Consider the following 15,058-nt stretch of genomic DNA (forward strand, 5'->3'; position numbering starts at 1 on the left):
AGGTGGCTAGAGATACGTGACGAGAAGATACTTCGCCTAGGACGCATTAACCTGCGTGATACTCCTTTGTATGGATTTATTTTTCTGTCGGGGCGTCTTTTGAAGTTATACTATTTCAAAAGAGCGTCATTACGTCTTTTGAACCCAACGTTCAGACCGGAAGTTGTTTTATCTTCTCTCTGACTTGACCCGCCCCTCCTCAGCAGCCGCAGCCTCCGAGTCTCTGGGATGCTGCGCAGCGCTGAGTGAGACAGCAGGACACACGGGACACAGTGGACACGGACTCTTATAGGGCAAGCGTATGAAAACCCATTGAATCTTTCCACTTTAAAAGCAAAATGGATTTACTGAGTACCATCTAACCGTCAACGGCATTGCAGCCTCTCCGCGCTACCTGACGCGCGGACATCTTGTTTCTGTCATTTCAGCATACCGGAGTTTAGAGACATATTTTGGGTTCATTTCGGGCCCGGGGTTCAGATTGCATTGTAGTGGAGCTCTCTACGGTCCACCATGGCGTGGCCCTGTATCAGCAGGGCGTGCTGCATGGCCCGCTTCTGGAACCAGCTGGACAAGGCTGACATTGCGGTGCCTTTGGTCTTCACCAAGTACACGGACGTCTCCGAGATGCAGCACATCCAGCTGCAGCCGCCGCTCCACCCTCCCCGAGGCCGGGTCGCCATAGAAACGCAGCCGTCCCGCGCGGAGACCGGCGATGCGGCGGCGTCGGCGGCGGGGCGGCCGCCGCGCAGGTGCGTCTCCGAGGAGCGCGTGTGCGGCTCGGTGATGCGCGAGGACTTTAAGCACTGGAACGTGCGACCCGAGACGAGCTGTAAACCCAAGTACGAGTACCACGAGCCGGAAACGCCGTTCAACTGCGAGAGCCAGTACCAGAAGGACTTCAAACCCTGGCCCATCCCGAAGAGGTACGACCATCCCTGGATACCCAAACCACCCGCCTCCGATGAGCGGGCCCCGGACAGGTCCCGCCACAGGAAGCAGCCGGCGGAGGCGGACAGCGGCGTGGAGAAGAGTGCCATCGCCGACAAGGTGCAGGAGAAAGACCTCGTACAGGGGCCACACAGGAAAAAGACGTCCAGTAAACAGGAGGGGCCGAAGAAAGTGGCCCTGAAGGTGGAAGGAGAGGGCAAAGGGAGGGCGGCGGCCGACGCTGTGAACAGGCAGATCAAGCAGGAGATTGCGGGCGACAGCTTGTACAAGTGAGTTCACACATTATGCCCGTCACGGGGTCTGCTAAAGCGGGGGTCCGGGGGCTCCGGGGGTCCGGGGGGCCTCGGGCCACCATTGGTACAATACTGCGTCAACCACTTCAACTTCATTCAGTTGATATTCAGAAATATCAGAGGTATCGCATACAGTAATTCATTTGCTGTCAGTCGAAAATTTGTAGGGGCTGTACGAAAAGGATTTGGGAGGAGTGTAGCATTAATAATATATTCTATGGACCTCCCATTTTAAAACAACCTCACACTATACAAAGGGAAATAATTCCTTATAATAGCAAAACCATTAAGCTGTGTTTACGTCAATTGACACCTTACTTTGTAAATAATAATTTACACCGGCGAAGTTATGCCTGACTTGCTAAGAGAGTCAAGGTCAGTGAGGACCAGGAGATCGGGGAGCAGATTGGTTGGTTTGAAGAAATACAGGACTTTCACCCAGAAGACTGTTGTGTGTCTGTAAAACCAAAAGTCATTGTTCACTTGCCTTTATTATGTAACCAACATACTCAATTTAAACCTGACCTAAGTGGTTTTGTTGCATACATCTGGCTCTTTTTGCTGGACCTAAAAATGAGAACGCACAGAAAATAACACATCTTTTAATATATCCTTTTTTCACTAATCCTATACCCAATGCTCCAGCTATTTACTAAATGCTTTTGTTGTTGTAAACAGTTGTTGACACACTTAACTGAAAGCTTGTTTTCTCTAAACAAATGTATACAAAGTTTGTGAAAACATTGCAGATCAGTGAAATCTTATTTCTCCTCCCTAATGACGGTAATCTGATTAAATGGAGAGGTCGAGTTGACTGTTGATGTTTTGTTCCACGAGGGTAGTAATCTCTGTCCTATTATTGCAATGTTCCAGAGAAATAATGGGGCCTGGTGGATGGATGAGCATCATGTCACGCATGCTTTCTTCACTGCACGTATGTGTCTTGAAGCTGTGCCTTCATGTTAGCGCTTGCACTCATGTCCTGGGGAGGCTGGTGGTGCAGAGTGTAAGATACCACATCCATTTCACACACGAGGCGTGTAGGGATTTATTTGTTTGTTTTTTGTTACTGCTGCTGTAGTCTGGGGATTTGCACGGCATTCAGTGTGTGGTTCTTTTACTTAGTTATATCTCTGCACTTTTGTTGTGTACAACAATCTATAAATAATTATCATTGGATACAAAGTTTTGCCAATAAAAGGTGCAAAATGATATGTTTAGTCGATTTTACCACAGACTGCAGATTCTGGTTGAGACAGAAAAGTAAAGGTGAGCGATTCTTCTAGCTGCTTTGTGCCGGTGTTGTTGGGCGGTCAGCAGGGTGCAACTCGAGCCCCCCCCCCCCCCCCCCCCCCTCCTTCATCAACCAGAGGCTATTAGATGGCTGCACCATGACGAGCAGAAGCCCAGTCAGCGCTCTGTCTTCTCCACCAGCGGAGACTCAAAGCAGGTCATCTGTGATTAATACTGTGGGTAGTGTGTATACAGTGTGAATACAGCACACGCATGTACACTAACATACAGCACATGCTCAAAAACAATATGTGCTTCAGTGTCTTTTGGCTTTCTTATCACTTTTCGTTATTGAGTTACCATGAAGAGAACTGTAACACAAAACAAGGCTGAATCCTCAGTCAAGCTTGGCAATATTGTTGAAATGAATGTCACAATAATGGTTTAAAACAAAACCGCCTTTCTACGACATTTTGCCTGGACTCATTCAACATCATTTTGTAAAAAAGTACAGTTTAATGATCAGATCACCATAATAATATCTTAATGCAAGACAATAGACAAATATCAACGTCAAACAATTTCCCAGTGCTATGACAAACAGAAACAATGACATATAAAAAGAAAAATAGATTTTCAACGTTGTGATGTAGTGGTCATGTGATCAATTGAACCGCAGATAGCAGCAGTGAAATCAGTCCTTAAGAGGAGTTGTCATCCCAGTTCATGCTCATGCCACCAATAACCTTTGGACAACATTTCACCCCCAATGTTCTTTGTTGGACATTGTTTACAAAGTCCTTGAAGTGATATATCCTTTCAAGATGAAAACTGCTGGGGTCAGTATCAGGTATTTGTGTAGCCGTAGTTCAAACTAGATAAATATACTGTATATCTTGTCAAAATCCACTGGCACTAAATATGTATATTTCATACAGTATCTTCCTTTTGCAGCGGCGCACTGCTGCAAGTCCATGAAAGAGGCAAGTGTCTGTGTGTCTGTTATAACAGCAGTACGCGCTTAAGGGTCTCTTATCTAAACTGCCGATGGAGTTGAACTGAATGAACACCTCGTTAACGTGCAGATGGATTGAGAATATCACATTTAAACATTTCACTGATGCTATTATGCATCTTTGTTGCCTTCTTTGTTTCCTCTGTGAAGTTTGCTGGAAGCGAAGTAGGCCTAATTGAGTGAGCGCTGTGCTGTTCCATGTTTAAAAATAGCCTTCTAAACGCTACATTTTTTGTCAGCAACCAGTCATATGTTAACTTGGGAGGCAATGTGTCCTGGTGTGCACAAGAGAGTCCATGAGTGAATAAGCGTGCACCACTGTCTCTTTCACAGCTAATCCTGCATTCTGCTGTGGGAAACTGCATCATATTTTTCACAGTTCCTTTCTGCTTTAGAGATGAGGTGAATTCAGAAAAGAATGCCTAAAGCAGATTATAATCTGTGAAAATATTCAGCATGTCTGTGCAATGATGTTGTTTATGTGACATGTAAATAACAAAGGGACCCAGCACAGAACCCTGTGGTACCCACATGTATTTATTCCAACAGGTTATTTTGAGACCAAACGTAGATTACTACTCACCATTCACAGATTTAGATATTGGAATTGGCCTCCACCATCCTGTCTCAGTTGGGATGTGCTGCAGTAATGTGTTTAGCAGCTATACTTAATCAGAGTGTATATAGATTATAGACATTATAGCAGGAGGCAACTTTCATTATGGAGACACATTCAAGCCTATTCTCTGTGCCGGTTTGCACCGGATCAATTACACGTGAAGACCTTTTTTTCCTCAGATCTTGCTTTTGCAGATTAAAAAAAAACCTTGTATTCATCTGAAGAGAGCACAATGGCTTTTTTTCTGCAGCGCACCCACAAAATGCTGAAGGCAACTACTTTTCTGCCAACCACCGTGTTAGCTATTTCTCTTCTTGCCTGAATTGGTGCAGCGTTTTCAACCAGCAGCCTCCCAGTCACCAGCCCCGTCCGGTCTTTATCTCGCCGCCAACTCGCTGCATTATGTTTGAAATGTCATTTTCTGCATGAGAATAAGTCATCGGCTGCTCGAGTCTTTGTTTGTGTCTTCTTATTCAACTGCCAGCACCGCTGTAAAAGACAAAAGCCATTCTTCATCTTGTATTATATGCGATGCGTTGACTAAAACAAATATAGAGAAGCAATTGCATAAATAATCAGAGAGGTTTTGATCGTTGACAGGGAGGCAGGTAAGGCAGGTTCAGTGAGTTCAGGGAGAGAGATAGAGAGAGAGACCGAGAGGAGCTTCTTCTTTTGGGTTTATTCTTGCACTTAAGCTCCTCCCTCTCACAGACAAGGACGATCCATCAGCTAAAAATAACTATTGTCTGTTATGTCACGTCTACAGATCGAACACACAGAAGCAGTAATGGTACTGGACCAAACGCTGTAAAGAGGCCAGTAGATTTAGAAATGATCCTCTTAGAGTGTCAGCCAAGTCTCATGTTTCTACTGACAATGACTAAATGCGAGAGAGACACCATTCTGAAAAAAAGTGTCCCAAGGTAACTCAAATGCCCTTTGAGTTAAAGCCAGTATGGGGTAGTTATGAGAGATTCCTTTTTCCCTAAATGTTATACTGAAATGAAGCTGATACCCAGCAGTCATTTTTTGATAAATTCAAAGCTCCCAGAGCTAAAGTTCCCTTATTTAATCTGATTCATCACATGTGATTACAGTTCAGATCTGATTCTGGTTATGTAAAATACTAGCACTTTTTTTTTTACAAAGCACGACAAAAGAAATGCTTTTGTTATTGTCTTCTTAATGGAAATCAGCACTCTTGCAATTGCAAAAAGTGGGAGTGACCCCAAAAAAAGGCCCCAGTCATACTGCGATGTACCGATGCAGCTCTCAGCTTCTGGCTGTTTCCATTGAGCCGCTGCCTGAGAAGCTACAGAGAGGCTGTGAGTTAGAGACGAGGCCAACTGGTCCCACAGGAAAGAGGGAGTATCGACCAGGAGCCAGGCCCTCACCCGCTCACACACCCAGGAACACTGCGAGGACAGGAAGCCTCCCTCCTGCTCAGATTGATTCCTTGGAAGACCATGAGAGAGGTGGTCTGGCCTCAGTCGGAGGTATGTCCCACTAATGTTAGTCCGCAGACCTATTCATGGCCTGCAGCACTTCATTAAATGTTATTATATGATCACTAGAGATTCTTAGCTCAAATGTCCGAAAATTGTCAATCCTCAGACAGAGAAAGATTTCGATGTTCTTCTCAGGATGAACTCTCATGACCCCTTCACTCTTCATCTAGTGACATAATAACAAAAAGTCTGAACTCTCCAGAATGTTGTTTATGAAAAGGGAATGTCATTCTCATCAGCCTCAGCTGTACTTTGTGTTTGCTGATAATATCATCTCAAAGGAGGATTCTATGATGGACTAAAACAGATCTTACTGCTTTTCTCCTGGCTGGTTTTCTGTGGCCTGCTAGTAACAGGCCACCGCCGCCACATGCCAGTGTTGGCACGTAGCGAAGCCTTGCTACGCACATCCCCTCCACTGCAGCAGGTCGGCAGAGTCAGCTGTCCAGCTTTCCTGAGCTGCAGGGACTCACAGAACATCTGTCCTAAATAATGCTGGAGGAAACATGGCTGAAATACAAAACAGTAATTAGTAAATGAGGTTATTTTAAATGTGTTGTTCATTTTTAAGGGACTATACCCCAAAATAAAAATACTCTTACCTGTAGCACTAGTTATCAGACACTGGTCTTTTGGATTGGGTTACTGTGGAAGAATCAAAAGACATGACTTTTTTTTAGACATCCTGACGCAGGTACTCAAGATAATCCACAGACCTTGTTATGAACTGTTTTTATTCTACCATAGTTCCAACCTGGAACGTCTCTTTAACAAGGTTTGTTACAGTGATATGACTAATGGAATTATCTATAAGGAAACCATAGATGCGCCCTCGTACATGCATGCATCCGCGTGTTCATGCATTCACACACAACCCTGCAAACACTTGACCTCCACGACACACAACAATGTGGTCTCCGAAGGCTGGGGGACGTACACTGTTTATAGGCAGTCATCTTCACGTCACCCATTGGTATGTGGACTGAAGTTTTGAAGCCTTGAGTTCGCCATCTTTGATTACGTTCGTCCCCTCTTTGTTGTTTTCACAACTGATGAACGGAAGTGACCATGGAATGTGGAAAAGTGAAGTAGATATGCCATATACAGCTCTGGTTGTGGCAGCAAACTGTCGATCCAAGTAAGCCCGCCCTAAAGCATAGTCCGCTTTTTACTAAATGAATATCATGCTGTATTGAAGAAGACTTTGAACTAGAGATCTCGATCAAAAACTCAGATTTACAATCTCTACTGATCAATGACCTCATTGATCAAGTGCATCATTTTTATTAAAGCCCTTCTATCTTCTACCAGCTTCTACGACATGAAAACAGTGAGGTTTTTGCTTCCCTTCACAGGCAAAGAGTCGAACACAAGGCTATGCTTCGTATATCGGTGTCAGTCTCAGTTAACTGCTGTGTTTGTGGTGTTGCGTAGTCATCGGCCCGTTACGTATGTGACAGCAAGCAAGCAAGCTTTTTTATAACTCCTTTTTAAATAAGTACCAAGTACACAGTGACCACAGAGACACAGGCTTTATTGATGCACAGTTATACTGTATGTCCATGAATAGCATCTATGTTACAGTACAGACCTTTGTTTCACACTGTGAAACCTGTCTGCACAATCTGCCTCTTTCTCTGTCACCCCCCCCCTCCACACACACACACACTCCCTGTATTTCAGGCTGGGAGGGCTTAAAACCATTGGCCTTGGACATTGTTGTATAACCTGTCTTTGTGGCTTCTAGGCCCAGCCGAGCATTTAAAATGGACTTCGGTCTGGTTATGTAACGGCTCTGTGACTTTGTCCTCTTCAGCAGCCATGTCACCGGCACACAAGTATAAGAAATACTTTGCTTTTCATATAAACCCCTCAGGTTAAAAAGTAACAGCTTAAATGTGAGCTAACTTTTGACTATAAGCTATGCTACAAAACCGCTGAAACAGCTTCCTGCAGCGCCCCAAAGGTCAGATGTGCGCTCAACCCATCAGATGTTTGTGTGCCGCACTTAATAAAATATTTAGCTAATAACTAGCGTAGAGTACTAAATCCTACATGTACTGCCTTTTGCACGTCACGGTTGTCATATCTCATGGCAATGGTTTTCATCATCACAATTGCACATGTGGCGCAATTAGATTAATCAATACTATATTTCTTGTTTAACATTAAAAGATGGCGAATCAATACAACCGTCCCTGAAATGTAATTGCATTTAACAGGAACACACGACCTCTGAGGCGGATTTCCGTGGATGCCAGTTTTTGATATGTGATACCTTTACAGATGAATCTGGTTTACATTTTGTTCTGATGAGGCTCTTGCGCAGCAGCCCGGCCTTGTCTGCTCCGCTGATGTTTCCGAAGGGAAAGGAGAGCTTTTATTGAACCTTGGCTACAACTGCATGGGTCTCAGCGCTTGTGCTGCATTGTGCTGTGTTAGGGGAAATGTGTGTGTTTGTGACTGCACAGGAGCCACAGGGGACACCCGACAGGTGTCATGTGACTCGCCTAAAACACAGAGCTCTCTGTTTGCCTTTGTAATTAGCACCAGCATCGCCTTATCAGACTGCAGAGGAAGCATGCGCTGTACATTCTGGAGAAATAATCAATTAATTGAGGGAAATTTTTTTTATTTTTATAGAATTGTCCTGGAACGATGCCGCAGAGGAACAGTTTCCGTTGCTGTAACCGGTGTTAGTTTGGTTAAAACAAATGGAAAAAGGGTGCACTATACAGGGAAAATAAAATGTCAAGTCGAAAGAGAGAGACGTGTGTGACATATGAAAATAAATGACTTTTATATGAGCCTGGTTGTCCTCCGTGGTACACTCACCCATAGGTGTACTGACCTTCTGCACACCTGCTGTGTAAGAAGTACAGAAAATCAAACCATGAGGCCGAGGTGCAAACCTCTGACATACTCCACAGTACTGAACCGCTTCTCTTCAAACCTCTTTTCCAGACGCGGATCACAACATTGGTGTCACGATGTCTGCAATGAATGTGTGATCTATTTTTATAGAGATTTTCTTTGATTACGATTCAGTAAAGGTTTTCCTTAGACATTCACAGACATAATACATCATAAAATACAAAAAATATATATATATATATATATATATATATATATAGACCAGAGACACAAAATAATCACTGATTTGCATGGGGATAATTATACCACAGTCGCCACCCGATAAATGCAAAATTGCAAAATGTCTGTAGCATAAATAGGAAGCTAGGATCGCTGCTTGGCTTAGCTTTGCATAAAGAAGTAGAAGCAAGGACATCGTAACTTTGAGCTCACTATGTCATATATTTGTGTTTATAGAAGTGCTCTGTTTCTGGCAGAGCTCTTGAAGTCATGTGTCATTTTAAGGTTGACAGGCGACCAGAGGAGACGACAAGGGAGTTTCTTTAGTCTTTATGCCTGATGGCTGTAGCTTCATATTTATCTAACATGTCAGTGTAACATGTCAGTGTTATCAATCTCCAAACAAAATTACACTATCAATTTGAGACACCTAAAGCTAAAAAGATCACTTTGTGTTTTGGATTACTATTCTCCTCATTGCTAATTATTATTGATGGATTTCTAAGCTCTATTCCCAAGATGATGATACACTACTTCCCTTCTTTCCACACAGAACTGAGTACAAGGCTTACAGAGACGTGAAGCCGGCAAAGATGATCCGGGCCAGGTCCCAGTACCTGCCTCCCGATGAGAAGACCAGCCTAGAGACCAGCTACAGCGCCACATACAAGGGTCAAGCCCCGCTGAGGCCTGCTGGCAACAAGGCGCTGGACAGGAGGAGGATACGCAGCTTGTACAGCGAGCCTTACATAGACCCCATCAAACAGGTGAGAACACGTCTTTGCAGCAAGGTTCAGAATCAATTTAGGAAGGGACGTATCAAAAGAAAGTCTTTGTATTACTGTAATGTAAACTTCCCGAGATGCTCATCTCATTGCACAAGCACAGTTTTAGAAACGACCAGCCACAAATCATTTCAATCAAAGCATTTCAACCCAGGAATCTCATTTCCGCTATCTGACATCCTTAGGTTGACAGATACAGTGCCCTTCGCACTAAACCCAAAAAGCCTGGAGCCTCTGCAGCAGGCCAGGTCAAGCAGGCGAAGAAAGCCAAAGATAAGCAAAGCGCCGGGCTGAGGGGCTCCAAGAAGACGGCCTCGGAGAACCAGCTGGAGAACCGGCCTGCGGTGGGGGACAAGGAGAAAAGTAAAGAGATGAACAACAAACTGGCTGAGGCAAAAGAGTAAAAATCATTTAGCACTACTTCCTTTTATTCCTTATTTTTTGGGGGGACAACAAACAATGAGGCTGCAAAATGAATTAAGGCTGTCATGTCTCCTTCAGTCTCTTTCTTCTCCTCTGTTCAGTATCCACTCATTCTTCTTCTCTGTTCTCTCTCATTACCGGCTACGTTCGTACAATAATAACGATAAGATGTCGGGGTTTTTAGACATGACACGTCATCGCTCCTCCCATCTCACGCCATGTTAGATCACTATAGTAACGAGCCGGCTAGAGCATCCTCTTCCTCCGCCAGTTGATGCCCCCCCCCACCCCTCTCCTCCCACACTCTTCCTGCTTCCGTCTCAGGTTGCCATGGCCACAGGCTGCCTGGCGAGGCAGTAGATGTCTCTCGTTGCATGGGTCCACCAACAAGCAACTCTGAAGGCTCGCCTTTGATCAGCTGAGCAGATTGCTTTGTTGAGTTTATCAAGGATTCTCCGCCCCTTCCCTTTCTTTGTTTGTTGGGGAAAAAAACAATCAAATTGGCACTTTGGATGTGATTTCTGCACTTGATAATTTAACGACATCTCTGAAAATCTTTGATAAACATCCCGCTTGCTTAGTCGTGAGTGTTAAACCCCCGGCTGGTTTTGTACCTGCTACCTTATCTGTTCACCGTAGAGCTCAAAGTACATGTTGGGCAATATCATGCGGCGCTGTGTTGGATGTGATTTTTTAGTATAAAACTTTGAGCTGAACCCTGTCAAAGGCTTCACAAAATTGTTCATCCCTCACAGAAATTGTTACTTTTATGCAAAGCTCATACATACAGCGGCAGTTTAGTTTTGTTTACACACTATTTGCTGCTAAGGAAGCATCTAAGTCACACTAAACTGATTATACATAAACACCAGTCATTTGAACAGCAGATAAGCATTGCCCTCTGAAACCCACAGCGGGCGGCGCTGTAGGCTGCAGCAACAGCCAAAAATTCAGTGTGGTTTTTATCTACTAAGACCAATCCCTCTGCAAGGCTTCGCAGCTGTAACACAATTGCAGTAGCGCGCACACCCCTTTCGGCCTTGGTAATGGGGGGTCACTGCGCTCCGCCAAGAGTAACTGTAACCAATATGATTAGCCTGCCGGAGGACGATAGCAGACAGATCATATTGCTGCTTAATAGAGCTTTTCACAATTAAAGAGAGAGCAATGTGGATGAAGCACAGCTCACAATCCTTATAAGGAATTCACTGCCATTTGTTTACAATGGAAAGGACTTTTATCCCATTTTTATGCATACGCAATATGTTGTATCTGGTATTAGCACCAACTTTTATTTTATATAATATAGGCTCAATAAGGGCTCAATAATGTAATAAGTGTAACTGCTTCTGTTCATCGCTCTGTGTTTTTGGATCCATGTTATTCTACTTGTTTTGACCAAATTCTAAAAAGCATGAAGGATAAGTTGGTTGGATGAGGTGTAGTTCATCTATTTAATCCCTGGCGAGTTTAACACGGTGGCGCCATGTTGAGTGGAAGAGTTTTAATTTATAAAAGTTATATTGTAACCGTTTATCTGTTGAGACTAATTATAACTTCTCTTATGTAAATATACACTTCATAACAGCAGCTTTTCACAGAGAGAGATTTTTTTTGTTTTTGGCTTAGAAAAGCACTGTAGGCTACAGTCCTTCCCCCAAACGCCCCAATTCTCACACACACACACACACACACACACACACACACACACACACACACACACACACACACAGACGGACAGTCACGCCCCCCTGTTCCCTCTAGTTCTGCTACTCAACATTCGTCCCTCCATCGTAAGTGACTGCCCCATCTCTACATCATCGGCACCATGTCCACCCAAGCTGCCTCATCGGGGATGACTCATTAGCATTTTGCAGCCTTTGGTCAGAGGGGGGATGCTAACACTGGGGGGGGGGGGGGCTTGTAAGCGTGTGTTAGCACACTACACCCTGTGCTTTATCTCCGTGACTATTAGGCAAATAAGGGTAGAAAGTATGATGAAGAAAGTTTTGCCATGGGCCCGTAAAAAAAAATGACTGTGACGTGCTTGTGTTTCTATTTGCTTGCTCATATTTAATGAAACATTACAAATAAATGCAAAAAAAGAAAGAAAAAGCAGTGTCCTCTTGCTTTTTTTTTTTTCTTAAAGAAAAAAAGACTAGCGGTTGCAGGTATCTGTTTGCGTTTTCCTGTCCCTGTCTTTGTCTTTGTGAGACAGACAACATTGAATGCATCCACAGATTGTTTTCCTCTCATAACTTCTTTCTATGCTTATCCAAGACTGCGCCACATTCTGGCATGAGCTCTGACGTCCTATCCGCATGGGCCCGCATGATGCACTCGCGTGAGAACTGAAGAATATATGATTTTTTGCATCGTGTCTCCGATATATTCCAAGAACTCACCCGACTTGTAGAGCAACATGCGTGCTAAAGGACTTCCAGGAACTCATTCCAGAATAACTTGTCATGTGCTTCTTAGGCTCTTGGCTAATATCCTCGCTAATGGTGCTCATGCCGAATAAAAACACCCACCATTGTGTAATATTACATATGCTGAGATCGTAGTGTTTCGTATTCTTCATGCTGTGTTCAATTTGTCGTGTGCTAATGAGTGACATTCTGATTCATTTGAAGGGTTGTACTAAAACAGTACCACTACATACAACTCTGCCAGCCAATCCGAGATATTGGCTGGGTGCAGACTCTAAAGCAACACCTGTGGGGCTGTGCGCTGCCCGATCCAAGGTAATCAACCGCAAGAGTAACGAAAGGGAACCCGACCGCCAGCCGCAACTGCCACTCATTCCCATTCATATATGCTCATGGACTTCAATTTACCTTCAGTCCACTGCTGCGTTCATAGCCTACCTGTATATTTACCCATATGGACCCTATCTGACTGCCTGCTGTCACATCCTACATGTAAGGCTCCTTAAGGTGACAGTTCTTAAGGAGGCCCCTGGTTTAATCCGGACATCACCTTTGATCAACCTTCGACCTCTGTTAGCTGCCTAAATGCAAGCATTCTTAAAGGGCCAGTGTTTAGCCTTTAGAATTTGTAATACAGTCGAGATTGCTTTTCATGTAGCATTTCTTTTTTTATCAAGAGATAACTCAATTTAAATGCACTGTATGTCTCAGAGAGCGCGTGGGTTACAGAGAGGCAGAGTATCATGGGTGTAAAGTAATAAACAGAGCAAAACTTTAAATAGCATGAGCACACTGTACTTTTAAAATGTTTTCCTAAATGTTATCATGTCCAAAAAGATTCCAAATCAACTTAAAATGTATTACCATTAGCGGATTATTGCATTTGTATGGGAATGATTCTATATCAAGTATTGTTATACAAATAAGCAGTTGATCACTGTATCAGTAAATATATACGTACATATTTTTTGTGTATAATCACTTGAAAATATGAATTGTAATAAGTGTTTTTGTTTGGGATTAACTGCGCGGCACTCAAAAGCAGGGTGACTGCTAGATGCCACTAGATCCTACACACTGGCCCTTTAAAACAACCCGCATGACTGTCGAATTATTGCACTGTTATAAGTCACTATTTCATTCATTTACGAGGCGGAGCACTGTCGCACTTTGCATCCTAGCTTTCCATCCGTGGGTGGACGTTTGTGTCGTCTCTAAAGCATGCTGCCACTGTTTTCTGTTGGACCTGCAATCCGATGTGGCGTTTAGGGATTTGGTCTAGACTTTGAGTGTTGGATATAAGACGAAGGGTGAGTATGAATGGAATGAGGAAAGCTTTGGAAACGCACAGTTCAAAAGGACGTTGTAAGTGCATGTTAATGATATTTGCTCTTGATTTGTGTTGCTGTTTTATTATCATTCAAATGTGTATTGCATCTTGTAGATCATTCTGTCACAGAACACATCCTGTAGTTCTTAACATCACGGTGACACATTTTAGAGCCAAGGACCTGTACTCATCTAAATGCACAGCTGTCCAATTACAAATGAACTAAAACCTTTGATTTACACGTGCATCCCCAAAACACAGCGGCATGTAAAGTCCTATTAAGTATCAAAGTTTGAGTTTATCTAATATTAGTTACAGGCAAACAGACTCCATGGCGATGTGGCGTCTTTGTCTCGTGTTGAGCCCTGACAGAGAAGCTGGTGTTCTCCTCAGAAGTGCTCAAGCCCGGTGACTTGTTGTTGCTCGCCCGGGAGAAATGCTTCATTGTGTGTTTCTTTCTGTCTCCTTCTTCTCTGCTGTCCTAACCATGTACTGCCTCCTAGAGATGTTAAGGAAGAGGTTCTCCGACCCGGTCATTATCATACCCAGGGTGCTGCTGGAGGAGAACCACCACCAGTACCACCACTGCTGGATAGACCCGAGCCTGCGAGGAGCAGCACAGTCGTTCGCTTTTCCCTAGATGGCAACCAGACTGAGTAGCTCCGCACGGCGAGGATGGATGCAGATGCTTATACACACTGATGCTCTGTGCTGTAAATATCTAGTATTTGCAATTTAGTTGAAATACCTAACCGCCCTCCCGGGACAAAACTATCTATGAGGCAAATAGAAAAAACATGCATGATTGAGACATGATTTAATGTCACAGCTGTTATTATTCCCAAGGTGCTATATCATTTTCTGGTTTTATGCAATTTATTTTAAAAGAATATGTCAACATCAATAGAAATATATCACCATAAAGTGCTTATACAACTAGAATAACAGAAACTGTGCTGTACATCGATGATCGGTTTTATTGTAAATAAATAGCTTGCACATTACAACACTGTATTGTAGTTTTTGTTGTATGGTCTGAATGGTGTGACGAGATGAAGGAGTTGTACCAAAGGCACCGCATTCTCATTTGGATGCAATGTGACGAGGGGCCCGTTAAGTTGAAGTGAGTAACAAAGGAGAGACACTATGGGATGGAAACTTTCAAAAATTGAGTGAGGAGGACAACTCCTCTTAAAACAAAGTGTTGACCTTATTGTCCCTTCACTTGAACTTTTGGAGCTTCAATGTGCAGCACTAAACGTGTGCACAATTTACTTTACATTAATTTGCTGAAGGGGAAACGTGTCTCTTATTAAATCTGGATTTCACAGATCTACCAGCAGGATTGGAAGCCAATCCAGATCCACTATGCATCT

The 15,058-nt window shown here is 43.6% G+C and overlaps 1 protein-coding gene across 4 annotated transcripts; it reads left to right on the forward strand.

Moving 5' to 3' along the window:
• Nucleotides 1-181: 181 nt before the first annotated feature.
• On the forward strand, nucleotides 182-14,686 carry map6a (microtubule-associated protein 6a). 4 transcript variants are annotated; one of them, XR_013468352.1, is made up of 5 exons: nucleotides 182-1,220; nucleotides 9,266-9,479; nucleotides 9,683-9,860; nucleotides 12,557-12,667; nucleotides 14,186-14,686. XR_013468352.1 is itself a non-coding variant. In XM_040182756.2 (5 exons), the coding sequence occupies exons 1-5, from the start codon at nucleotides 514-516 to the stop codon at nucleotides 14,340-14,342; spliced, it is 1,404 nt and encodes a 467-aa protein (XP_040038690.2). In that variant the 5' UTR covers nucleotides 182-513; the 3' UTR covers nucleotides 14,343-14,686. The 4 variants fall into 4 exon arrangements, 3 of the variants coding, with proteins under 3 accessions (XP_040038690.2, XP_040038691.2, XP_040038692.2); XM_040182756.2 differs by having other exon boundaries at nucleotides 9,683-9,897; XM_040182757.2 differs by lacking the exon at nucleotides 12,557-12,667 and having other exon boundaries at nucleotides 9,683-9,897.
• The last annotated feature ends 372 nt before the right edge of the window (nucleotides 14,687-15,058 follow it).

The sequence above is a fragment of the Gasterosteus aculeatus genome, chromosome 7 (genome assembly GCF_964276395.1).
Source record: "Gasterosteus aculeatus chromosome 7, fGasAcu3.hap1.1, whole genome shotgun sequence".
NCBI lineage: Eukaryota > Metazoa > Chordata > Actinopteri > Perciformes > Gasterosteidae > Gasterosteus > Gasterosteus aculeatus.

Coding starts and splice junctions, on each gene's coding strand:
- map6a (XM_040182756.2), top strand. CDS start 514: ATGGCGTGGCCCTGTATCAGCAGGGCGTGCTGCATGGCCCGCTTCTGG. Junction 9,480..9,682: donor ACATAGACCCCATCAAACAG/GTGAGAACACGT, acceptor TGACATCCTTAG/GTTGACAGATACAGTGCCCT. Junction 12,668..14,185: donor TGTGCGCTGCCCGATCCAAG/GTAATCAACCGC, acceptor ACTGCCTCCTAG/AGATGTTAAGGAAGAGGTTC.